Raw genomic sequence first — 27,939 nt, 5'->3', positions numbered from 1 at the left:
AACCATAGGAAGGAAAGTTAACTTAAATTTTATCAGACAAAACAGAGAAAATGAAAGGGTCAGATGTGGCCACACATTTGCAGAGAGGGATCTTCTTTGCCACTGTGCTGCCACTACTAAGGTAGTTATCAGTCTTGCTGTCCTGTGACGGGGAGTTTAGTCATTGGAGTCAATGGGAGTGCCACTTGATTTATCATGACGAAAACTTCAATGCCTTTCCCCCTCTGATTCTTGTTGACCATTTGGTTCTCCTACGTCATATGAAGCACAATGGCCCACTCACATACCATTTTATTCAGTGTTACTTGATTAAAAACTCTATTTTTATTTCTTTTAGGGGCTGGTTCATCAAAAGAAGATCAAGTGAAATCACACATTAGCAAAATAAATGTTTAGCTCATCTTTTTTGTATTTCTTTTGCAGCGAGGAGCTGAAGTGCATTTAGTTCCCTGGAATCATGATTTCACCCAGATGGAGTATGATGGACTTTTGATCGCTGGGGGACCTGGGAATCCGGCTCTTGCACAGCCACTAATTCAGAATGTGAAAAAGGTGTGGTGAGCCTGGGGTTGTGTGTCATTGCTGGGGTTGGGGTGTGAAGGGCATCTACCCTGTACTCTAAAGAGGCTATGTTTAATTTATTTAGGTATTTTTAGAACTTATATTAGGACTTTGGGGGCAATTTTAACATAGGTATTTTATAAAGAAACAAGTGAGTATAGCTTTCCTTTAGGGCAGAGTAACCTTGTCATGGCTTCCTCCAGTAAAAGTAGCTGGCTGGAGTCTAAGCTTCACCTAGAAAGTCCCTCACAATTGCAAGATGACAACCCAATCCTCTTACCTCAATGCAGAACATAACAGACCTTCAGGTTTTTAAAATGTTAAATTATATTTAGTTTAATGTGAATGGCAAGAACATCTTACTGTGTTCTTATGCTACAGACATATCAATTGTGTCTTTTTTTTTACACTCTAATTTGCAAATCATTTACTGATGAGGGGTGGGAGATGCTTTAGCTTTTAATCTTCCAGAGATAGTGTTTCATATCTGTCTGACTGGGTGGATGATCTTCCCTGAAATAGATTTTGGAGAGTGACCGCAAAGAGCCGTTGTTTGGAATCAGTACAGGAAACATAATAACTGGATTGGCTGCTGGTGCCAAATCCTACAAGATGTCCATGGCCAACAGGTGAGGCGTTACAACTGTTTGCAGTCAGACTACCTCTGAAATACCACTGGTAGCCAAATACAAAAGGCTTAGAGAATTTACATAACGTTTCTGCAGCTTAAAGGACAGCCATCCTATTACATAGTTCACAGTTGTCTGACCACCTGATACCACTTTTATTACATTTCTGAGAGGCAGCCTTCTCTAACGATAACTTTGCTATAGTTTAAGGTTATTTTCCTTCTCTCATCATGAATTGAAGTTATAGTACTCAATCTGATGGTATTCCAAGGGAAATTGGTCCAATTTTAAACTTAATTTAAGAACATTGATAACATTTTAAGGAGCTAGAATGACTCAAGTTCTGAGGGAACATCAGATCCTCTGTTATACTTCTTTGCCCCCACCCAGACTCAACCCCAGATGTTGTCCCTCCCTCCCTTCTTCCCTCTCTCCCTCCTTCCTTCCCTCCCTCCCCTCTGCCTTCCTCCCTCCCTGCCTTCCTCCCTCCCTCCACACACAATTCAGCCCAGAAGGTTTCTGATATGAGCAGTCATCTATTGGTTAACTGACAATTCTCCTCGGGCTTTAAAATTCCTGCGGCTCCTTTAAAATAAGTTGCTTATTTGTCTTTCTGTTAAGCCAGCATGCAATTCCTTTTGTTATGAGTGCCTTTTTAAAACTGATTGTAGAAGTTTAATAGACCTGATATTTAAGACTCAACAAAGCTTCCTGAATTGATTTTTTTCTTTTTCTTTTTGGAGGCTGAAATTATTGGGACTAACTATCTGTGACTCTTTTCACAAAGTGATTTTCACTAATGCAGTTGAAAGTTGTGAATTTGGATTTATGAGTAACATTAACATTCTCTTCGGCTTTCCTTCCCTGTTCTTTCTCTGCATCTCTCTCCAGAGGACAGAACCAACCTGTTTTGAATATCACAAACAGACAGGCTTTCATAACTGCTCAGAATCATGGCTATGCTCTGGACAACACCCTCCCTGCTGGCTGGAAGCCACTGTTTGTGAATGTCAATGATCAAACAAACGAGGTAAATGCTCTCAAAAATACTGTTCAGTTGGAAGTGAGAAATTAAGGGCTTTTCGTGCTCTGTTTTGTACATCTTTCCCATGTCTATGTGATGTGTGTGTGTGCATGTGCACATGCATGTACATGTGTACTGTGCAGGTGTGTGCATCCATGTGTGCACATGGGGAGCTTCGAGCAGACACTCACAGAAGGACTGGATTGTTCTTCTCTTCATTGTCTTATGACAGGGACATTTATTGAACTGGACAGTCTTGGCTTGGCTGGCTGGCCAGTAAGTAAGCTTTGAGGAAGCATCTAGCCCCATCCCTTAATGCCGAGGTTATAAGCGCATGCATTTACTTGCTTAGCTTCTTAGCCAGGTGATAGGAACTTGTACACAAGTCCTTTTGCCTGCAGTTCAAGTGCTCTAAGCCATGGAGTGACCTCCCCAGACAGCCTGTCACTTTAAAAAAAGTAATTGCTCTCTTACTTTCTAATTAGTTGACTTGTGTAAGAGCCAGCGCTTGCACCCTCCTCCAGAATCCACCTCATCCATCCATCATAATTAGGGGTCAGTTGATATACATCAGTTTGGACACAGCCTTTGGTGTGTCCTTGAGTTTCACTTAGCACTGGAGTACCCTCTAAGAAGAACTCTGGGAAAGTCATTTAAATGTTGGATATGAGAAGTTTGTTTTATTTTGAAGAGATCCCAGAAGGGGCTCAAAGGTTATAGACCAAATTCATTGTTTTTTTAGACCATATTATGGAACCCCCATCCAGCTGCTTCTTTGTTGGGCTGTTTTGTATTCTTACTTAAATACAGGTGAATCTTTAATGTCTCCAATCATGTTACTTAATAGTACTGGGAATTTTCCAGAACTTTATTAAGCACTTAACTTGGTTTCCTATTTGAACTTTATTATCTCCTGAATAATACATTGCCATACTTGACATTTGTTGTCATAGAAGGAATTTCTCCCTGTTTCTTATTCCTTTAGGGGATTATGCATGAGAGCAAACCTTTCTTCGCTGTGCAGTTCCACCCAGAGGTCAGCCCGGGGCCAACAGACACGGAGGTATGCCAGTCAGATGATGTCTGTTATATACTTGAAAAAAAAAATCAGAGATGCTTATGTGTGAAGACTCAAGAAACCAAAATAATTGGTACATAATATTCTTAGGGAGTGTGTTTTGGTACCATGCATTTTGCATTAAATTCCCCCATGAATATCATGGAGTAAGTTTTAATCTTTTCTTAAATTTAAAGTGGGAAAGCCCTTAAGAAACTCAAAGCAATGCTATGGTGCTATTTTTATGCATTATCATTCTAATATATTTAGTTATGAAATTTACAATTGTTGTGCTATGCAAATGAATTCCCTCTTGCTCTTTCCATCTCATAACTGGAATGAAATTTTAATCCCCCATCTGTGAGTTTAAAGAAATCCCTATGGCAACTGCTTGTGTATCCACAGAGGGAGAATAAACAGCAGCAGGGCAGGAAAAGGGGCAGCGGGGAGGGGAAAAGGCAGCCTCCTTGGTCACATGATTTACGTGACTTTTAAAATGAGAACCCAAAGGAATTCTTGAAGCAGTGCGTTTCTAACTTAGATATTTTTCTTTTCTTTTCTTTCTCTCATTTTTTCTTTTTCTTTTTCTTCTTCTTCTTCTTCTTCTTCTTCTTCTTCTTCTTCTTCTTCTTCTTCTTCTTCTTCTTCTTCTTCTTCTTCTTCTTCTTCTTCTTCTTCTTCTTTTTTTAAATATGAGTTCTTGGTTCAGTATTCAAGCACAACCATCTAACCAAATCTCAGGGTGATTCCTACCCTGACAACCCTGGTGTGTCTGGAGTATCTCCTTTCCTGTACCCAGGAACTTCCTGAGGAGCAGTGATGGCCTTCACTGTCAGCAGATGGGCCCCAAAAGGCACTCAGGAAAAAATGAGAACAGGAGCTTCCTTCTGAAATTCCTGCTTTTTCACATTGGTGTAGCTTCTTAGATATTTGCATGACTTTTTTCCGTTCTTCTATTGTTTGGAAATATCAGTTCACAATAGTGGAAACCAGTATGGTTTTAACTACTCACAAGGAACCTGAAAAAAAAAAACCTATTCACCTCAAATCCTATAAGATGAGAAGTTTGCTTCAGTCAACAAACATGTCCCATACTGCCTTCTGACAGTATCAAGTGTTTGGTCTTTTTAATTGCGTGCCATTCGTGTGAATCAAATTCTAACCGACCCAAACTTGAAGCTACGGCGCATGCACCTTAATGTTAAAAATACTGATATTTCTAATTTCTGTTGGTTCTAAAATATGATCCTGAAAGATTATTCTTAAACTTTACCAATGAGCTTACTTCTGTCATTCTGTTTCTGCTAAGCCGGAAACATGGTTACTGTCTTCATGTAGTTCATGCTAAATATTTTGTTTTTAATTTAAAATTTAGCTGTAAGACCATGCTATCACCTCAGATTAGGAAAGATGCAATTATTACATATAATCTGAGCTCTATGACCTGCTGTTTTTTTTTTGTTGTTTGTTTTTTTGTTTTTTGTTTTTGGTCGTGCCAAATAATTGCAAAGTGAACACTTTTGTTGACATTTGTCATGTCTAGTGAAGCAACAGAAGTAAGCTCACTAGCAAAGTTTAAGAATAATCTTTCAGGGTCATATTTTAGAGCCAAGAGAAATTAGAAATATCAGTATTTCCAACTTTAAGGTGCATGCACTGTAGCTCCAAGTTTGGGTCAGCTAGAATTCGATTCACATGTACGGCATGCAATTAAAGAAACAAACATTTGACATTGTCAGAAGGCAGTATGGGACATATTTATTGACTGAAGAAACATCTCATCTTGTAGGACTTGAGATGAACAGAACCCAGAAGGCCTCCAAAGGTTTACTGTGTGTGTGTGTGTGTGTGTGTGTGTGTAATGGTCTAAATGAACCCTTATCTATTGACTCCTTTCTAGTCTTCCCTGAAGTTTTTATTTTGCCTAATTTGATAAGAATAGACATTCAATTACTGGACCAAACCTAAAATCCAAACTAAAGCCAGCAAGTAACAAAACCTCCAATATTCATGGAAGAACTTAAAGTAAAACAAACAAACAAACCCCACAAAGGTCTCCCAAGCTCCCCCTCAACCGAGCATCAGCAGTGTTGTTAGAGACCTCTTAAGTTCAGAAGTACGTAACTAGTTGGTTTTGTTTTTCTTTTCCAGTATCTATTTGATTCCTTCTTCTCACTGATAAAGAAGGGCAAAGGCACCACCATTACCTCAGTTCTGCCCAAGCCAGCACTGGTGGCGTCTCGTGTTGAGGTCAGTAGATGTCGAATGTGTTTGTGAGTCACATGTTCTCTCACGTGATGACCTTTTAAAGAAAATGATGTAAATTATACTAATGTCTATGAAATGTTAACACCAACATTATATTTTTCTGTTATCTGTTTTTGGTAAGTTGTTGGAATTTACATTAAAATTTTTAAAATATTTCTATTAATTCCTTGAGCATTTCATAGTGTATATTTTAGTCCTAGAGACACACCACCCAAGCTCCTCCCAGATCCACCCTTCTTCCCTATCCACTCATCTTTGTGTTCTCATTGTTTTTAAGCCCACCAAATACAATTTGTTGTGCCCATATGTTCTTGTATGTGTGGACATTCACTCACGTGGCCCCTGTAAAGTAAGTTGACTTTCCTCCCAGCAATTAATCCCCTACCCACCACCATCATGAGTTCATATGTACACCTGCCCTGTTGTATCTGTGAAAGTACATTTCGTTGTGGCCACACATTGCTCTGGTTTCTACAGTCTTTCATCCCCTCTTGCACAAAGATCCTCTAGCCTTGGGAGGACAAAGTTAGATTCATATATATTCATCCCATTTAGGACTGAATATTCCCAGTCCTCTATTTTCTGCATAGAACCTTTGTTTAAACAAATCACACAGCGCCTAGGGGAGAGCCTACCATGATTATTCTGCTATATGGACATAGTGCTAAACCTTTTCTCAGTGACTTATTTTTATAGCCAGAGATTAGAGCTTTTCTCAACCCTCATCAGCGAAACTTCTTGCAACAGATGGTAATTAACACGCACAGAGACTCACACCTGGTCAAGCTGCAGAGAATAAGGAATTTTCACTTAAAATACTGTCTGTTGAAATTCCCTTCTTCTAGACTAATAACAACAATATACTGAAAAATAGTGTTACCTTTATTTTACAGTTTGGTATTTCTCCATTACCCACCCCAAATCTTACTTCTTGGTAAGCCTAATATATACTTTAGAATCATTGTAGTCAATACAGTTGATAGACTAGGTTTTAAACTAGAGAAATCTCCATTCAATATGGTAAACAAAATTTTTTTATTTTGCTGCTAAAGGCAAGTGGGTAAACGTTAATATGTATAAGACATACATCATTATATATTTAATCTTATATGCAAATATGATAACACTTTTATTCCTTTTTAGTATTATAAATTTTAGAATGTATTTGTATTTACAAAACATACACATTATATGCAAATATATTTATACACAGTTTTTTGTGTAGAATAGATGCATTTGGTATTTGCTTATTCTTAAGTCAAATATCAGATTCTTAAAAAATTTTTTTTAACTGTTCATGAATATTGGAAAGGAGATTGAAATTAGATTATTTTAGTTCCTAATCTTTTTTTCTTAGGAATCGCTATATAAATCCAGACAACATAGTTTGGCTCTTCTACTTTTGCAAATACCTTATTTCTAGTACATGATAGTAATGTTTCTTTCTCATTGTTTACAGGTTTCCAAGGTCCTTATCCTAGGATCAGGAGGTCTGTCCATTGGTCAGGCAGGTGAATTTGATTACTCCGGATCTCAGGCTGTAAAAGCCATGAAGGTGAGAGAGCATGGGGTTTCCTAGGATTAATATGCTCTCCTTAATGAGTCTAATTAGTATCTTGTAATTTAGATTTATGATACTTCTTTTCAAAGTCACTATAATAATTTTCCTTAGCTATTGGTAGAACTCTGTAGTAAAAGTTGGGGCAAAATCAAACCGAAACTTTTGACTATTTCAAATGTGCACATCTGCCAAACAAAGTGGTTAGAATTATGTACATTGTTGTCTCTTTACATTGAAAATATTAATTTATTTTTACTGTTTCTGGAGTACGTTGCTGAGTATGCTCATGTTTAATGCGAAGGAGGTAGTATACCTTTGTTCAAGTTTACAAAATTATCACCTGTCACCCACTTATTGCTGACTTGCAAACTGGACGATACTTCTGTATTTTCAAGTGGGAAGGATTATTTGTTGGAAATGATAAACTTGGTTCTTCAATTCACCAAGTTCCTCACTGTCATCCCAACAAAGCCAATGTAGACAAACTATCTCCTGTGGTTAGTGCATTCTTCTGTAGAGACTACTTGCTCTCTCATGAGGCCTGTCTTGAACAAGCATTTTTGTGGTAACCAGGTCATCCAGAGGTGGTGTAAGCACTAACTCTGCGACCCTGCCTCAGGCATTCACTAGAGACCTGACTAGCACTGAGCAGTACAGAGGTGTCAGATGGAGAGAAGGACAGCAAACATTGAAAACAGCTGACTAAAGTTTTCCTATGGCCCAAGATTTCATTGATAAATGCTATTGAAAAGAGCTAAAATACTGTCCTGATGTCTAATTCCTCTCCTCCCCTCCCTTCTTCTCTCTCCTCTCCTCTCTTCTCCCCCTCCCTCACCTATCCCCTCCCATTCCCTCTCCCTCCCTTCACCCTCTACTACCCTTCCCTATCTGTCTCTTCCCTCCTCCCTCCTCTTCTCCTCATTCTTTTCCTTCCCTTAGACCCTCCCCTCCCCTCCCCTCCTCTCCCCTCCTTTCCTCTCATCTCATTTATTCATGCACATTATTTTCTACACATTTAAAAAGATTGATTCATTTAATTATATTTTGATTCAGAATCTTTTTAACTAGCAATTTTCAACAGTTTAGTATGGCTAGGACATACTGTAACTATATTCAGGATTTAGAATACTTTTAAGTAGTATACATTTTCATAGTCTTAGGTAATTTTGTAAAGGTTTAGATTTTTCATATAATGTGTTTTATTTTAACCTGTAGCTGAAGAATACAAATTGTGCAATAGCATATGATTAATTAGGAGATTAATAGACAAACTCAAACTAAAATGTATAAACATTTATGTGTGATATACATTATGTAAAGAATCAGGACAATGTTCATGTAAAATGAATTATGGTTGGTGTGAAGTTTTAAGTGAATTAAAAAGTGCTTAATATGTTCTCTTTGCTTCATATAACATTCTCAATATTCTGAAGCTTGTTGGTACCTTGGAAGTAAGCTTTCCTTCAAATCTTTGTTAGTGATATGTTTGCAGTTTAGATTGATTTATTTCAATTATAATCTATATTCAAAATGTATTTGTTTCTCTCTGTAGCTTTGCAATACTTAGTTTATATTAACGCTCTTATTCTGAATAATTACCTAAAGTCTTGACTGATGACTTTTACTGGAGTCAGAGAAAAGTGCATTTGAATGGGAGCATTTAGATTAGAATACAGTGTCAGCATGTAGCCTTTAGTAGCCTGTTTAACCTCATTGAACCTTAGTTTCTTCAGTTGAAAGATAGGCATCACTCTCACTGGATTAGTAAACAACATAAATTAATCAACATTATACTACATGCAATTTAAAATATCACAAGTTGTATTTATATTTAATTCAGAGCTTCTTTGAAGGCAAACTTTGGCGTTCAAGGATAAGTTTAAGACACTTGGTATCTTGTAAAATCATTATGGCAGGCTTAAAATTCTTGAGAAAATGGCTATGAGGAAGCAGGTGGATCTTAGTGATTCTAACAAGCATAAGACATTATACTGCATTGTAAATGTATACTCAATGCTGTTCTCAGACAAGATATATAAAGAAAAGCCTCTAAGTTGCTTCCAGTTCTATAGAATGCTTACTTTCAGTTTTTGTTTTTGATCATTTTATTCATCAGTCAAGGTTAGCAGAAGCTCTCTAGAGAGTCTAGACATGACTTCCAGTTTGACTCGCTGTCTGCCTTGGCGGAGACTCATGGTGATGAGCTTGAGGAACCCTCACCCTCCTTTTCTTATTAGCATTGTTTTAAAGTGTTTTCTTCCTTTGTTTGGCAAGATGCTTATTTTTCTTTAATTTTCATTGACTTGTCCTATTGATCCCTGCAGCCAGTCCAGGGAATAAAAGATTTGTTACCCAACTAGTCTTCATTTGAGCATAGTAAAGATCATCTTCCTCAGAACATAAATTCAGACACTCGATTCTTCTTCCAGGAAGAAAATGTCAAAACAGTCCTGATGAACCCGAACATTGCATCCGTGCAGACCAACGAGGTGGGATTGAAGCAGGCGGATGCTGTCTATTTTCTCCCTATCACCCCCCAGTTTGTCACAGAAGTGATCAAGGCTGAACGGCCTGATGGGTTAATTCTGGGCATGGGTGGCCAGACAGCACTGAACTGTGGTGAGTTCTTTTCTGTTCAGGTGTGGATTGTTCTACTTAAGCATCAATGTGGAACTCATACTGTTAGTAGTCATCTAATAGCTGTGTTCTATGTGTTCATAATGCCTTTATTCAAATGTATAATGAAACAGCAAATGGAAGTCTACACTACCATGTAGCAAATTAGACAGTTTATGGCACAAAATAGTAGAAAAAAAGGAAAGGGTTCACTTCAAGACTCTAATGTGGCTAGATGGATTTAGTGGGTTCCTTTCTTTACTTTAGGAAATTGTCATCATTGAAACCCTGAGAACTATTATGAATGAAAAATGAGAATTAATGTTCATTGTCATAGTCAGTGAGGTGGCATTTTCTGTCACATGACAATGTAGACTGTGGTGTCTCCTTGGATGCAATTTTAAGAGTTCTTTTGGAATTGCTTTTAGATATCTATCTTATGTATATGGGCATTTTTGCTGCATTCATGTGTATGTGCCACACTTGGACCTTGTTCTCTAGGAGGTCAAAAGGTGGCTTCAAATAACCTTAGAGCTATAACTTTGGACGATCGCTATTCACCATGTGTGTTCTGGGAACCGAATCCTGGTCCTCTGAAAGAGCAGCCAGTGCTCTTAACTGCCGAGCCATCTTTCTCCAGCCCTAGGATGTTTGTTTGTCCATTCATCCATCTATCTACTTATTTATTTTGTAATTAATTTCTTCAGTGTTTTTTAAAGAAGACATAGCATTTGAGATTAAGAAGTCCCATTATGTTTCTTCTGTAGGAGTGGAACTATTCAAGAGGGGTGTGCTCAAGGAATACGGCGTGAAGGTCTTGGGAACATCAGTTGAGTCCATTATGGCCACAGAAGACAGACAGCTTTTCTCAGACAAGCTGAATGAGATCAATGAGAAGATTGCTCCCAGTTTTGCAGTGGAATCAGTAAGGCACTTTGTTAGGGGGAGATGGGCACACGTCACTAGCCCTGGACTGCATGGAGAATGGTGTATCATGCCTGACAATTATATCTAAAATCTTCATATTTATATATATTTTCCTCACAGATATTTTAATCTCATAGAAACACTGTGAATTAGTAGCAACACTCAGTGCTAAAACCGGAGAAATAGATGTTGGTATTTTACTCTGCAAAGGAAAATATAAACCCACAGGTGGATCCCTTTGTTTGGGGCTGAAGCACCCATGATCTCTTGAACTGAAAATAACGACACTGACTTCTCATAGCTAACATATTTTTGCCTTCTCTTCTGAAATAAGTTGCACATGTTGAGTATAAGCCTTAATGCCCTGAAAATTGGATTTTTTGGAATAAAATAAATATTTAAGAATGAAATAAATTAGTCAATAAGACTCATCCTGGATGAGCATACTTTTAATATATATGTTGGTTTCGTTTTTCTACACTCATTTTCTATTACATATTATGCCTATTTTTAGGATATTACCAAACACCGAAAAAAAATCAGCTAGCTGTATACCTCTTTTTTGCCTGATTTTATTTTGATTTCATATATATATTCATAGTCATGAATATATATATGAAATATAGTCATGAATATATATATATATATATATATATATATATATATATATATATATATATATGAAAGTAGAAGTTTTAAACACAACCTTCCCATTGTAGAAATAGGCAAAGTTCTAGGGGTGAGTCAAGTATTTCTGCCATGACTAAAACTGGGCGTATCTGCCTCAGAAAAGAATGCTACCAAATACATGCAGACTACAGAGCTGTCAATCAAGAAGAACTCCATGGGAGATCTCCTGAATGCTTTGGGAAGCTCTTGCCGTACATTCATTCTTTCATTGCCAGATATAATTATGTCCTTGCTTCCCCATGATAAGAAGCCAGCATATGGGGAAGGTGTAATTACATTCCCATTGGTGGTGTAATAATATTCCATGACAGAAAAATATAGCCACCATATGTTGAATTCGGTAAGGTTAAAAAAAAATTCAGGCTGGAGAAACTGTTCTGAGAATAAATTTGAAAAATGAAATATCTTCTTTTATGTGGTATTCCTAATGGCACATTGTTTTATTGCCATATTAGCTTCAGGACTAGAAAACATCTTTTTTTCCTTTAAATGATAGACTTTCAAACTAAAGCTAAAAATACCATTGTTCTATATATCTTTCATTCTCAAATAAGTGATGATTATTTCTGCTTTTGGTCATGGTGTAGTGTTTAAAAATGACTTAAAATTCACTTGATAAAAGTGAAAGTACAGCAACGTTTTACTTAACTTTGTAGAGTGATATTCCTTTTTAGATGGAGATGAGGGAAACATAAAACAACTCCCCTCTGCAAATCAGCCAATTAACCTGAGTTTCTGGGATCTCATGGTGAGACTATGCGTGTTTGCGTTTGTGTTTGCACGTGCATGTGCGTGTGCATGTGGGTGATATATATATATATATATAGAGAGAGAGAGAGAGAGAGAGACAGACAGACAGAGAGAGAGAGAGAGAGAGAGAGAGAGAGAGAGAGAGAGAGAGAGAAGAGAGAGAGAGAGAGAGAGAGAGAGAGAGAGAGAGAGAGAGAGAGAGGTTGGGTTTTCTGCTTCAACGTTCTCGTTTTGTTCACAGATGGAGGACGCCTTGAAGGCAGCAGACACCATTGGCTACCCTGTGATGATTCGGTCTGCATATGCTCTGGGTGGGTTAGGCTCTGGCATTTGTCCCAATAAGGAGACTTTAATAGACCTTGGCACAAAGGTAAGTATTTTTCCAAGCAATGTTCTGTCCTCAAATGGTCCTGATATTGAGAGGGAAAAAAAGCTCAAATCTTCAACCCATATGATTTTAGGTAAACTGGTGGTCACTCTACCTATCTGTCCATTTTCATTTGCTACTGACTTCATGAAAGTTCACCTCATCCACCTGTATTTCACAATCTACTCTAGCAAATTACATTATTAAAATATGTTTTACTGGCTAAGAGAAGAGCAGAATAAAAATGCCTTGTTTTTCAAATTACTTTTGAGAAAATGGTATGTATATGCCTTCAAGTTTTATAATATGAGTGAATTTTGCCAGCACACACACACAAACGCAAGGGAAAGTTTAGTTCTTATCATTTGTTTTCTATCAAAAGCACATTAATTCATCACTAAATACATTCTGAGAGATTTAATGCAACTATCTTCAATAAAAAAGATGTTCTATACAAAGCATAGATAAGCACATAAAACATTGCTCTAGAGTTGTCTATCCATATTCTGCTTCTAAAGGCCATAGCTTGCAATACTGAGACTCATTGATGAGTTTCAATCAGGAAACACAGGTGTAGCTAGTACATCTGCACAGCCTGCGGATGAATTTGACCTCATTATTGTGCATCCATTTGTAGGGGTATCTTAAGTCTCACACAATTTACAGCTTTTCATTTTTTTTAATTTTTGAATTAAAATAGAGTAAGATTTAAAATTGTTGATATTGAAAAGTTGAAAGCAGATAAATACAATGAAATAGACATAGGCACTTGTAAGGGACAAGGTTACAAGGCAGCAACTTAGATTTAGTTTTTCTGAAGTTGCCCATATTGTAAACACAAAAGGTAGTATATTTAATATGAAAGGTGCCTTTTCACATTCAGGACTTTGGAGTTATTTACTTAAAGCAAAATATGTTTATGTAGTTATAAAGTATATTTACTATAACATGCTACAAGCTATGAATTCTTAAAATTAGCAATGCACTTAGAGACAGTAAACATATTCTTCTCTATATTAAATGTATTTTCCCCATAAAATAAAGCATTCGGAATTACCAGTCTTTTATATAGAACAGTTACAATATGAAGACAATTTGGATGAAATATTTTTCAATTATTTCTACTCTGCTAAAATAATCAGTGGTTGTTGAATATTTTCCTTGTTGAAAATCTTTATTTTTTTCTCCTTGAGATTAATTAGTCATATCATTACCTCCTAATCTATCCCTTTATTCATTTGATGTTATAATTAGAGCCACTTGATGCTGTGCTAAGTCATTTAGGTACTTAAGTTAACTTTGGAGTAAAATTGGAGACTTGAAAGAATTTAAAAACAAGGCTAGGAGGTTAGCAGAAAGGATGCCAGTTTTTTCTGTATGTAAATTTCTATACAAGTTTACTAAAATACAGAAATTATTCCCTTTGTCTCTGCCTTCTTCTTTCCCCAAACAACCCAAATGACAAATTAAGTCATTACTTGTTTGTTAACAGTAGCTCTGGAATGTCCTAATAGCTTTGAGAATCTCATGATGGGCAGATGGGGGACAAAGGAGTCACACTTTTAGTGTTGAAACCAAAAGTGATGACTGTGGTTGTAAAATACCATGTTGAGATCCATTATAGAAAATTTAAATTGAGTTGTCACTGCATCATACAGCCTACTAATAATTTGAAATAAAATGAAGATTTTTTTTTATCTTACTGTCATGCAAAATCAAGTCTGTTATGAGACAAGGGGATATTTTTGTCTTCAGTTGTCAGTTACCACATGTCCTAAGGTCAGAGATCGCCTCTTTCCTATATTGAGTTCAGTGTTCTGCCATACTGTGGGTATGAAGTAAATATGAAATGGTAATTATACTAATTCATATCTGTCTAATCAGCCATGTATGATATACGACTCAGAGTATTTAAGCACTTAGGCAGTGATTAACCATAATAATAGCTGCATATGATTTTTCTAATTCCCAAGTTGCACATGCCGTCTTGGCTACCTGTTTATAAGCATCATCATCTTCTTTCTCTTCCTCATCAGCACCAGCAAACTTGTATTGTGTGTGTCACTGTACAAAGCACCCTCAGCTATTTTAGAGAAAGCCCGAATCTTCAGACTTATTTTTTCACATTTATTTGTACTTATCACATTTTCTGGTTTCACAGAAGCCTAGCTACTGAAATAATTTCATTTCCCTCTGCCTGATTGCTCAATTATTTTCTCTTTTTCCTAAATTAGTTTGATTTAATGTCATATCAGCACTTTGAATGGCAAGCCTCAATAACCCAAATCAAGCACATTCACTGCAGGATGCTATTCCTGGTCCCACTGATTTTCAGACCCCACCCCCATGCCTTCTGGAAGGTGGGGGGGGGTGCAGAATGGAGATGAGGTTTAAGACTTTAGTGCTGACCAGGATATAGGTCAGAGCGCTTTCCTTAATGTCCCTGTTTAAACCAGAGCCTTTCCTTAAATCTTTGATATCTCTGTCACTGATTTCCAGGCATTCGCTATGACCAACCAGATCCTGGTGGAGCGGTCAGTGACAGGTTGGAAAGAAATAGAATATGAAGTTGTCCGAGATGCGGATGATAACTGTGTCACAGTCTGTAACATGGAAAATGTTGACGCCATGGGTGTTCACACAGGTAGGCAAAGAATCTTCCAGCATTATCGTCATGCCTTTGGCTCCAGATTCAGATTGCCATAGCAGCCTATGCAAGGCACTTTACCAGTCTTAGTTGGTGGACCGATTATAACACTTAATGTTTATATGTTATATAGTGTTTTATAGCACTGAAAATATTCTCACCTTTAGTTTGGAATTCACAGAAATCCTCTGCAGTGTGATGGATATTGTAATAGATAGACAGATATTGTGATCCTGATTTCAGTGGAGGAAGGTCAGATAAACCATGAATCTGAGCCATGAGAGTATTGAGAAATAAAGATGGGGCTTGCAAAACCTCAAAGCACACAGAAGTGTTAGTGACTGAGAAAATAGTATCAAAAGGTATTGAAAATAGGTTTTTAGCAAGTTAAGCTAGTTGGCTCCACAGTACAAAAATGATCACTTATATTCCAGTTTTGTTGAATCAAAGATGGGAGAAATTTGGAAAAAGGAGTTGGAACTCTAGAATGGGATGTGTGGGAACACAGAAATAAAAATGTCGACACAGAGTCATTGGAAATCATTTAGTGTAAAAGAAATAGTTGAAACTAGAGAAACACACTATATTCTTTTAAAGGATATAGGCATAAAGAACGGTAAGAAGAGAGTTACATTTTGAGTGATGGAAAATGATTCAATTTCTAGGGAAGGATAAAGAGAATTCCTGTTGAAGCAAAGAGATAAATAGAGGGTCATGAGGAATATTAGTGGAAAAAGTATCAAATAGGTCAATGCTAGAACATATTTTACAAATGGTCATGCTTTGTAGCAATATTAGTTCTAATGCAAGGTCAAGAATAAAGATTTAGTTTGAGTTTTTAGCTATTCCCAAGGAAAATACTCTAACTTAGTGATAGAGCATGCATGGAACGGGGTTGTATGGCAAGGAGGGGTGAGGAATTTGACAAACTTCCAACACATTTAGTGATGAAGAAATTGAGAGGTTTGTGTGTCTGACAGTGCTGGAGATAGGTTTCTTGAGGAAAGGGGAGCTGATTATGCGTATTAAGGGGCCTGGGATTGAAACTTCAAAGGCCTCACATAGAAATAGAATGAGAACAGGAAGGGAGAAAGGAGAGGGTTGAACTAGTCTAACACAGGAAAGAATATTCTTTGGAAGAAAAAACTTGAGAGACAGTTTGAGATGAAGCAAGAGAAGCTGACAGGCCTGATGCAAATCGAGGAAGTTGATAATTAAACTTTAACAACTAGACGAATGCGGCAAAGTTGGGGGGAGTGTGATTCTATAAGTAAACTGTCAGAATCATGTGGACAATACAAGAGTTATGGAGAATTCCCGATATTTCCCTCACATGAATGTGAATATTAATTTTAATCCTTTCCTCATATCTTCAGCCCGCTTTATGCCTTGCATCTTTTTTTAGTAGATTAAGTCAGTCAAGCTGGCTGTTGAAATATAACATGGAATAATGGGTGCTTGTGTTAACAGGTGACTCTGTTGTCGTGGCTCCAGCCCAGACACTCTCCAATGCAGAGTTCCAGATGTTGAGACGCACTTCGGTCAATGTTGTTCGCCACTTGGGCATTGTGGGCGAATGTAACATTCAGTTTGCTCTTCACCCTACTTCCATGGAATACTGTATCATTGAAGTGAATGCCAGGCTGTCCCGGAGTTCTGCCCTGGCCTCCAAGGCCACTGGGTAAGATCAGAATGATTGACTGTGTGCTTTCAATTTCTTTGTAGGTAGAATTGGGGAATTGACTGTTAGTCAGTACAGAAGACCATTCTGTATTTACAAAATTTACCCCCACTTCCCGTGTGTTAGCTCCAGAACATTTAGAAAACCCCAAAGACGTGGTTATTAATGAGCTTGCTGCCAGGTTGAGACAAATGGTATTGTTAGGTAACGTTATTTGCTGACTAATCAGAAGTCAATCAAAATCTGGGTGGCCAAAATAGGCTGTGAAAAATATGCTTCTTAATTGCACTTAGCAGATGTTGTTAAAGAGTGAGCATTAATCTTTAATTTTGGTTTTCAACTGCCTATACAAGCAGCTAATAAGAAATACTTTAACTCAACACTTTTGAAAAGATTATTTCGATTTTGAAAATTAGACATGATAAAACATACACAATTATCAGCTTATAACTACAAGTGATTTTTAAAACGTTCACAAGGATTAACAATATAGGATCTTTCCATGGGTAAATGTTAGAACCAAATAAGTAAATTCAATGTCCATTTAGCAGCTGTAGCAACCATAATTGGAAAGAAAGTAAATAAAACCTCTTGTTTCTATTGATATTTTTAGCATCTGGTGTTTAAGTTGTATGGCATTTAAATGAGGAAAATATTTACTTCTTTAGTATTTTTGTGTAGCTCTGGAGTAGTACAAGGTTGTAGCACTCTATACAGAAGTCAGAAGACCTGATTTCTTTCTTGGTTCATCCACAGAATTAGTGAATTTGGGCATAGAATTTACCTCCTTCAGCTTCCTGGTCTGTTAAGACAAGCACTTTTACCAAATAACTCATATCCAGTTCTATAGTTATTAATTATTTTACCAAATAAGATTATCTGAACTGAGATTCCATAGGATGGTCAATTTTCTAGAGTGTTAGTTGTTGTTTTTTTTTTTTTTTTCAAGATCCCAATACAGAACAAGAACGCAGACTTGCAAAGCCCATATTTCCTGGCCATGTATAATACACTGAGCTCCAGCTGTCTCTTTAGATACAAATTTGAATGGGTTTTCTCAGAGATTATTTTGCAGATTTTAATCTAAATGGACATTAGACACAGGCAGTGGAAGTAAAATCTTATTTATCAAGAAACCTATTGATTTTGCGTTGAAAGGATGAAGGCTGGAGATTGTAGTAATACAAGATAGGGCTTAAAAGTGGATTCTGCACTGCTGCATGTGTTATCTTGAATCACATTATTTTGTAAGTGGCCAGTAAATATTTATGTGGGGGAGGTGTCAGGTATGTTTTATCCTTTGAAGTAGACTGATGCCAGAATTGTAAAGAAAGTTTCATTCAAGTTTGGAGATGCTTGAAAATAAGTACTGAAGTACTTATTGCTTGGATTTGAAAACCAACCAACCAATCAATCAACCAACGAACCAACCAACCAACCAGCCAACCAACCAACCAACCAATGGAGGTAGGCTAACTCTGCCTCCTGTATTCCAGCTACCCACTGGCATTCATCGCAGCAAAGATCGCTCTAGGAATCCCACTTCCAGAAATCAAGAATGTTGTATCTGGGAAGACCTCAGCCTGCTTTGAGCCTAGCCTGGATTACATGGTGACCAAGATTCCTCGCTGGGATCTTGACCGCTTTCATGGAACATCCAGCCGAATCGGTAGCTCAATGAAAAGTGTAGGCGAGGTGAGTCTGGAAGTCATTCCGCCATTCACACTGTATTTGGTTTTAGTGCTACTGTTAACTCCTTGAGAGCACTGACAGTTAAAGGCTGCCTGCATATTGTTTCCCTGGCTGTTAGAAGTTTCATTTCCTCCTTAGTGTTTTAACAGTGCTTCTTTTGAGGTTAGTCTATGTTATTTGTTAGATGATATTTTTATGGATTCAAAGTTCCATATAAATATATATATCACATTCATATATATGATATGAATATCTAGATACACTTATCTACCTATCAACAATCTATATATGTATATATGATATGTATCAATATTTGACTAAAAAACAAATCTCATCTCATACTTATATGTATACTATATATACATATAGTATATTTGTTTTTTAATCAAATATAGAAAATAAAACAGCATAAAAGATACGATAGTGGATAAAATGCTTGTTGCATAAGTATGAGGATCTGATTTGGGTCGCTGGACACACATAGTGCAGAGTGATGGTGTTGGTCTGTAATCTCAGCACTATGTGGAGACAGGGTTGGGAAGAAGGTGGGGGAGTGGAGATTGTTGATTGGCTATTTGCTGGCTACCTAATTTAGCTAAATGGCAAGCTCCAGATTCAATAAGAGATCTTGTCTCAAAAAATAATCTGAAGAAGCAGTTTAGGAAGTCATCCCCAAATCAAGCTTTGCTCTCCAGAGCACATAGATCAGAAAGAGCATGCCACACACGTACATACTTACTCATTGATAAACCACACACGTACATGCTTACTCATGATTATACCACACACGTATGAATGCCACACCCCAAAATAGTGTACTGTACAAAACCATACAACTGCCTTGAAGTTAAGTACTTGATTTTAGTTCATTCACATGAATTGTGGCTTCATTTTCTTATACTTCACACTATCGCATCTGTATAGGCGACAGGCAGACTACATGAACTCTCAAAATCCTTCCAGTACAACTATTCCAAACTGAGAAAGCACAGTGGAATATTAATCTCCTTTTCGCTGAACGGAAAGGTCCTGATATTTTGTTTATCCCTGCTTCCTGGAAACTCCCTTTACTTCTAATTACATTTGGGACAGCGTAAAAAAAGGTTAATCTGCTTGAAATTAGTGGTATTTGAATATGTATCTTTCACACAGTTGACATAACCATTTTATAATTTGTCATTAATGTGAGCTTGAATCTATCTGAGGAATCATGAAAAATTTACTGAAGGCAGTATTGTAATCACTGAAATTTTACACTGGAGCCAAAAACTGCACACAATTTACTGTTCTGTGGAGAGATTCAAAGGCAGTATTCATCTACTAAAATAACTGGGTAGACTGCAAGGCCAGGTTAAATTTAGTTCTGAGTACCGACTGGTTCAGACTAAATTGTCCCACTTTTTTTTGATTAGATACAATTAGCTGTAAATATTGTAAAAAGACATATAAAATTTGTCATGGTGAAATTTAACTTCCATCTAGATTCAAAAATCACAATCTATGTGTATTTGTTATGATTCTTAGGGGTCTGCTAATATTAATGCTTAGCTATAGAAAAGCCAAGCTGTCTTGATCCTGACTGGAACTCTTCAAATAGTCTGTTTTCTCCTTACTTGCTTTGTATTGTAAAGGACATTGGCATTTGAAAGGGAGGGGCCCTATGATTTAGTCATTTGTTCCTTATTTTAATACTATTATGCTTCAGAACAGGTGCACACAATGTCTTCTTTACTCTCAGGAAATACAGCTACATTCACTAGCCGGTAAAAACCTAATAAAATGTCAAAGACTTATTGCATTGGAAAGCATGGAGAAAGGGGAAGAGTGACTAGGGAACAGAAGAACAAAATATGCGAATACTCTCAGAATCATCTATTTGCAGTTGTTAAGTTTTGGAAAATATTGCACACAAAATTTTGTGAGAAACTAAAAACAAGCGAGGTTGTTCTTTCAAGAGAGCTCTTCTGATGTGTGTATCCCAGGTCATGGCCATTGGCCGAACCTTTGAGGAAAGTTTCCAGAAGGCTCTGAGGATGTGCCATCCGTCTGTGGACGGGTTCACTCCCCGGCTCCCGATGAATAAGGAATGGCCCGCAAACCTGGATCTGAAGAAAGAGCTGTCCGAACCCTCCAGCACCCGCATCTATGCCATCGCTAAGGTAATACGGGATGAGGCATCGGATTTCTTCAGCTTTGCAAACAGCCCAGTGTTTGTAAAACTCCTTCTGACCTCCTCATGTGAACCAAGACACATATGTGCTTGCACTTCCTTTGAATTGAGTAATAAAGAGTATTTTTTTTTTAATTTAACTTGAAGCTTGGACCCAAGGGCACAATGCACTTTGAAAAGATACCAGCACAGCCAAAATGAGTTCCCCTTTCAGTATACACAGCACCAGTACATTAAAAGTTTATAGTTCTGATTTGTCCTTTCTTGTCACCTTTTGTCAAATGCTCCCTGAAAATGGATGAACTTGTAGTTAGAGAGGAGATACACTAGTATCGTATGGTACATCATCCCAAAGACTCTGATGCAAACCCTTTTGCTTTTTTCTGTGTTTAAGCATCAGGCTACCTAGACTGGGAAAGTAGGCTTTCCCAGGCAATTATCTTATTGGAGAGGTTGCTTGTAGAACAAAAGCCTCACCTTTCTCATGTCCACCCCCTAGTTCCTTCTCATGCAAATGAAGTGCCATTTTAATCTCCTTCATATTGACTGTGCTTAGAGTTTTGAAGTTTCAGCTCATCTGATTTTATGAAAAGTGACTTGGGCAGCTGGAATCTGTCTGGCCAGAAATCCCTAAATGGCTTTTTGACATTTAAGGAAGCACCAGCATTAATTCTCTTACAGTGTCAAAACACCCTGGGTTCACAAGGCTCACTGGGCTGTTTTCTGTGTGCGAGCCTGTGGGATGTACTAGTGAAAATATGAACTGTATCTTTAAATAAGAAGTCTGACTTTATATAATGCCTTGGTAGCAACAGATACGTGCACTTAATGATTTGAACTCACTGCAACCCTTACTAGCGATTAGTGACAGGCCTGCAGAGGGCTGACAAAGAACAAGGGTTTTTTCCATCAGGGCATCTGATATATACTCTTCTCATTCTTTCGGGGTCTATGTCTAGAATAGTTAAGTCCTACTGAAATTCTGGGAGAGATTATGATTTTGATGAATATTTTCGAATCTTGACTTTTAAGACTGATGTTTTTCAGGAGTGGTAGGTTGCAGCAACAAGGTCAGATTTTTCTAGAAGGACAATTCACTGTATATACTGTTCTTCTCTTGGTCTTTTATTTAAGAAGCAACCGAGGCCATTCATATGTGTGGGTGTGGTTGTGTAAATATATAGGTACATATATAAATATAATTTTCTCCCTCAGGGGAAGGGCAGCAAATGGATTTTTCCTTTGAGTCTAGCAATCTCATTTCTGCCACTTGAAGCAGATGAAAAAGGATAGCATTTTCTAGTTCCCAGCCAGGCTGTAAAACTCAGGCAAATCTCTCATTCTTTTCTAACAGACTTACAAAGGATGGGGATGCAGGGCAAGCGTGTGGAAGTTCATCCTGCACAGAGCACGCTGTGTACAAGCAAGAAGTGCAGGCTTGGGGATATAAATTATTGTCAGCCCGAGTGCTGGGAGAGGGAACTGATGCCTGTTTGTTAGAGGTCATCATTACTGTTCATTTCCACAGCAACCGGGGACTTGGTGATTTTGACAAAGACCATAAGGACAGTGCAGGGCTGAAAGGGAAAAAGAATGGAGGGCAGGTGAGACTCTCCACCTGCCTTCATGATTCTCAGGAGAGGGCAAGGTACTCTGAGGTCTGGCTTTTGCAGAATTCTTATTTCAGGACGACTGGGTCACCACCTCTTTTGATTTGGAGAGAATGCAGGCATTAGTTTTTATTTGGAGAACATTTCACCAGCCTCAAATGTGTTTGGGGTCATAATGGACTTCATTCCAGTGGGAGTAAGATGGCTGAGTTACACAGTGTGGGAAGATGATCTCTCAGGACCGGCAGACTCGCCTCACAATGGAAGCAGGCCTGACTGTAGTTTCTTCCTCTCAGGGAAATGGCTACCAGGTTCCTGGCCCTTGTTCATTTTACATCATCACATGCAATCTTTATTTAATCCGTAAAAAAGCATGACTAACTTACTTTCTATGTAGCTTCTGTTACTAATGCCCGGCCGCTTTTAGTCTCTTAGGGACTAAGACCAATGTAGATTTTATAGAAATGATCATGATTTTGTGAAGTTAGGTAAGAGTAATATGAATAAAATAAAAAAGCAAGCATGGATTTGAGTGTTTTCATTAAGTGTTATTCTAGTCAAGTGCACTGTGAACCATGCTATAGTTCAAAGCTTGCAATCATGGGCTCTCATGGTAGAAATAAGTAAAGATTTAAGAAAACTCTATGAGTTGAATATAACTTCAGAGTTACTAGTTAGTTGCATTTCTGAGTTTAAAAATATAAAGTATCATTCTAAGAAAGTTTTGTAATAGATATTATATGTCTATTATTGTTCACATTTGTATAAGTATAAATAATAACAATGTGCATTTGGGTTTGGAAGGTTTGGTTTTTGGAGTTATGTAGTTTGCTGGTACATTCAGATCAGTGAGCAGTTATTACTTTGTTTTTGAGATTGTTAAAGTACATTTAAGAAAATGATGGGAGCTGCCAATAGAGTAGGTTTGTAATTTCATTAGATCCTTCTTACTAGCAAATATATAGTTTAGGAAATAGTAACCCAGCAAGATAAGGAGGAGTCAGGACCTGTTAAGACTGTTGAGAGCACACATTTCTCTGTATGGCATTTATGGGTGCAGTTAACAACATCCTAAGTTTATTTCAAGGAACATCAGTGATTCGGTTTCATATCTCAGGAGGTAGCCTGGCCCCAGTCTCTCTAAATAACGCAAAAAGAGATGGCTTTTATGTTTTCAATTAAACAAGACATTCAGAAAATGGTTGCCACAGTTAAGTGTTTGTTCTTTTTTGGCAGGCCTTGGAAAACAACATGCCCCTTGATGAGATTGTGAAGCTCACATCTATTGACAAGTGGTTTTTGTATAAGATGCGTGACATTTTAAACATGGATAAGACGCTGAAAGGGCTTAACAGGTAAGAGGATTTCTTTGAACCACTCTACATATTTTCAGTGCGATGTCTGAGTTACCCTTTTGTGTAGTTGGCCAAGAGTCTGCCTGTGAGCTAAGATTAGCAAAAAAGACAACTGTCAGTTTCTCACATACTATGTTTTGAAAGGCATTTATTAATATTTTGAATCATTTTATACTTTCATTGGTGACATCAAATATTGTGATTGTTTAAACTAAGTCTTTAGAGCTCAGAGTAACTAGAGTACATTTATAAATATTTATAGGTTTGAATATTAATAAGAAATTCAACAAATAATATTCTGATTTTATGTGCATTTTCCTTTCAGTTCTAAATCCTAGTTCTGCTTTTAATATTAACCTACAAATCATTATGTATGGATAGAGAATTTTATTCTCTTTGTATTCTACTGATATTTCAGCATATAAATGAGCCATACTTGAGTGTCTGATAATAACCTCTTCACCTCTGACTAATTTACATTTTAATTTTTCATGGCCAATTATTTATAAATTTCATTTTATGTTTAGAATGTTCTGATGTCAGATATTTAAAATGTGTCCTTTTAATTTTTATTTGAAGACTGCCTATTGGGTTGTCTCTGGCTTAGACAAGTTTTACACATACATCTTTGAGAAGAGGCTCATCTATTTCCAAATTAAGATGTAAAGTCCTCTTTAGCTTCTCTCTCTAATATACTGAAGCACACTTATGTTGGAAAGAGATCTCCTTTCTAATCCTAGGGATATATTTAGAGAAAGAAAGATTTGGAAGAATACACTATTTCCAAATGGCTTGGGGAAATGCAGACAATTTAATTGCATAACATGTTGAGGACAATGGGAGATCTGGAAGGGGGGAGATCTGAGTTTTACCCATGTTAAATTCTTGACTTTGTACATAGGGATGTTGCCAAACAAGGATGAACCTGGCCACCATTGCCTGTAGCTATCCTTTTAAGAGCTTGTGTAAAATGAACAGTAGTCAGCAAATAAGACAGAGATGGAACCTATACATTTGTCTAAGGGTTTTGCTGACTTAGGGTTTCTTTTCTTGGTTTATGACACCAGTAAAACTTCCATGTTGAATTATATATAGTCTGTTCCAGTGCTCAGTTTTAGGCAACAGATTTCAAAGGCTTATGAAACCACACGGGGGCGCTAGAAACTCACAGTGTGTCAAACAGCCCTAGGTCGAAGAAAAGCAGATGCTATTGTGAAAAAAGTGTGCATTTTATATATGTTCTAATTTGCGTGCACGGGGCTTGGGGAGCAATTTCATGCTTTAAGTGAATAGTTCTTGTTACAGCTAGAAGTCAGGTTAAGATTATAACTAAGTAGAAAAAAGTGTATTTGATAGAAAAAAGGGAAAGGTGTTTGGAGAGTAGGAACAACCCATTGCTGTAGGCATCTCTACTGATTCTGTTGCATGTGCTTGATGATACTTTGACACTTTTAGTTTCCATTTTCTGATATAAGCATATTTATGATTAAATGTTTGTTCATTTGTTCATAATGATCTGTATAAAACTACCTCAGAGCCTGTAATATGTTAATGGTTCAAAGGCATTATCTGGCCTATGTAAAGAGTTTTGATGCCTATTATAGCATAAAATCCAAACACCTGTACCGAGACTCAAATGGCACTAACCCTAAATTTTGTGTTATTATCTGAGAGATACTGTATGTACCGTTTACTCTTACTGAGGTTCATTGATTTAAGCACATAGTGATGTGATGCTTGTTACAAATGTTATATAAATAAGGAATGTACTTGGTCACTGAAGCTAGTTGTCTCCACCCTTCTATGGCATATAAGGGTCTGAGGTCAAAACCATGTCAAAGTTGACTGCTTCTAAGTACTTGAGACTCAAGTTTCCTGGCCCAGTTTTGATCATTCCTACCATTATCCCGGGCCACAAGATCTTTTATTTCCTCAGAAATGTCTAAATGTCCAGAAAGATTTAGTTCTCCAATTATGCACAATTCCCACAATAATCGAAACCCCTTATCGTCAGCTGACATCAAGGAGTAGACATTTTTGCCGGTTTGGATAAGGGTTGAAAAGAGCAGTTGTTCTTTTTACATTGACATTTGTTTATGGTTTACATTGCTCTAAATCCTGTGTTGGAAAAATCTGACTTTGGATGTGGGCCCAGGAGGTAATTATTTATTTGATGTATGTTGAGAGGACTTCAAATTTCCCCTGCCACTGCATATCTCTGGTGCCCATGTGCTTAAATCTGTCTGCAACTTTTGCATAGATTTCTGGTGGAAATTACAGCAAGGGATCCCAGCCTTCATCGGTGTGATCATTTGAGGTGAAACATGTTGTGATCATCAGATTAGTGTCTTAGCACTGAGTGCCTCCCTTTCAGAACTCAGTGCTGATCACTGGTTCACCAACCCACGAGCACAGAAATGGTGACATATATGATGCTTTGATGGCAATATACCCACTTTTACTAATTCAGGGGACAGAAGTTATTTAGGTAGCTTCAGACAAACTTTCCCCCTCTCCACTTGTGTTCACTGACTTTCGTGCTGTTTTTAATTACTTCCTGCTGATGAAGAACATGCTAGGCAGTTCATCAAATTTATAAATGGTACACTGATATTAATCAACACAAGGTATCACCATTGATGTGAATTATCTGTTTAGGCTCCAAGAAGTTTCTTGTTACTGAATGTGATGTGTTGTCATACAGTATGTGTGTGTGTATGTGTGTGTGTGTGTGTGTGTGTGTAGGCACGCACATTGGAATTGGAATTTAGAGGTTTAGTACTTACCAAATTACCTATCAACTACACAACAATAGATCTTTACATATTGATAGATTAGCTACAAGGAGTTTGAGAAGTTAAGACTGAAGTTCTAGAGGAATTAAATGTGCAAACATACACAGACATGCATATGTGTATAGTTTATAGGAGTGTTAGGTACCATCTAGAAGAACTAAGACTAGATATAATAAATGCCTCCAGCAGAGTTACATTTGCCACTAGAGACACAGTAGCTTTAATTCCATATAGCCAGGGCCTATAATAACCATTTCATTGTTATCATATTTCAGGGCCAATGATAACACATTTCATTGTGTTAGCAATGGCCAGACAAAAATAGGGTCAAAGATCCTTTAGCTGGGATGATATGGTTGTAATGAAATATAAATAAGGCTCATGTGTGAGCAGGAACTACTTTAGGACCCTATGTCCCAAACATTTTATTTATAGCAGCAAATTAAATTGAACATTTTTCAACTAAAAGGCAACTATAGTATTTAAAGAAATATGAACAGGTCAGAAAAATTATGAGCCCCTCAGCATCCTCTGTCTGCTGCTCGGAAATTGTGCGTTTTCAAACACTATTCTTTTTCTGAACTCATTCGCCATTTCTAATTCAGCACTTTAGGGATGCAGTTACACCTGCATAAATTAAAGAAATTTACATGAAAAGCCTGGCCACAGCAAAGCTGCAGGAAGTTTCCCGTTCTCCTTCACATGAGTGTTTTGGAGAAGACACAGCCTGTCTGTGTGCTGTGACGTCAGCAGACAAAGGTCTCCCTCTGGTTATGGAGATTGTGGTTTTCTTGCAAGAGCCTCTTTTACCCTCCGGCTCTCACATCACACTTACCACTTACATTAGTCATGTTGGAGATAACTGTTTAAAGGAATTTGTTTCCCACTGTTTTAGATGCTCCAAAGTAGTGTATATCCCCAATGAGATATCACTTAGACTTTAGAAGCTAAGGTTTGGATTTATTTCTCTATGAATGATTGATCTAAATTTGCTACCGGTTTATGAAAATACAGAAATTACTTTTAACCAATATTCTATGGGCTTCTATGATCTTTTTTATGTTACACCATTCTGATAATATGAATATTCACTTCCTTTTTCATCTCCCCTTACTGCTATAATGGATGAATTGAAGAAGGGGAAAGTAGGGTTTTCAAGATTCCGGTTTCCATTTGAGCATCACTATGTTTATGTGATAAACTCTACCCATTGGTGGGTGCTGAAAAATCACAGGCATGCCTATTGCTTAGGGAAACAATCTCAGGCAAGCCTAGTGAGTTCTGCTTGGGCATTCAAGTGGTAAATTGAGCTCAGTAAAGTCGGCCATTTCCCTGCAGCCACAAACTTCTGGCTGATGTAATAATGCAGGTGTCACCTTAGCTGGAACAGTCCCTTTGAATGCCCTCTCCTACACATGCTCGTTTCTATTGACTTTTTATTTAACTTGCTCACAAGGCATGGCAAAATCAGACAAGAACACTTTGTGCCTCCGTTTGATGGAAGCTTCCGAGGGAAAGTGTCACCCGAGAGCTGTTAGA

At 37.4% G+C, this 27,939-nt stretch overlaps 1 protein-coding gene across 1 annotated transcript in view; it reads left to right on the top strand.

The window, feature by feature from the left end:
* Positions 1–27,939, top strand: part of Cps1 (carbamoyl-phosphate synthase 1) — a 107,918-nt gene that overhangs the window by 32,324 nt on the left and 47,655 nt on the right. The window contains exons 8-21 of the mRNA XM_052192551.1: positions 424–552; positions 1,084–1,190; positions 2,082–2,220; positions 3,200–3,277; positions 5,423–5,521; positions 6,999–7,094; positions 9,530–9,719; positions 10,484–10,641; positions 12,325–12,453; positions 14,950–15,094; positions 16,568–16,778; positions 18,275–18,473; positions 20,453–20,629; positions 23,487–23,605. Of these exons, the coding sequence (XP_052048511.1) occupies positions 424–552; positions 1,084–1,190; positions 2,082–2,220; positions 3,200–3,277; positions 5,423–5,521; positions 6,999–7,094; positions 9,530–9,719; positions 10,484–10,641; positions 12,325–12,453; positions 14,950–15,094; positions 16,568–16,778; positions 18,275–18,473; positions 20,453–20,629; positions 23,487–23,605 (1,976 nt within the window). The remainder of the gene's footprint in view (positions 1–423; positions 553–1,083; positions 1,191–2,081; positions 2,221–3,199; positions 3,278–5,422; positions 5,522–6,998; positions 7,095–9,529; positions 9,720–10,483; positions 10,642–12,324; positions 12,454–14,949; positions 15,095–16,567; positions 16,779–18,274; positions 18,474–20,452; positions 20,630–23,486; positions 23,606–27,939) is intronic.

This window comes from Apodemus sylvaticus, chromosome 9, assembly GCF_947179515.1.
Source record: "Apodemus sylvaticus chromosome 9, mApoSyl1.1, whole genome shotgun sequence".
Lineage (NCBI taxonomy): Eukaryota > Metazoa > Chordata > Mammalia > Rodentia > Muridae > Apodemus > Apodemus sylvaticus.
The sequence above is the reverse complement of the archived record's forward strand: the minus strand, read 5'-3'. Positions and strand labels throughout refer to the sequence as shown.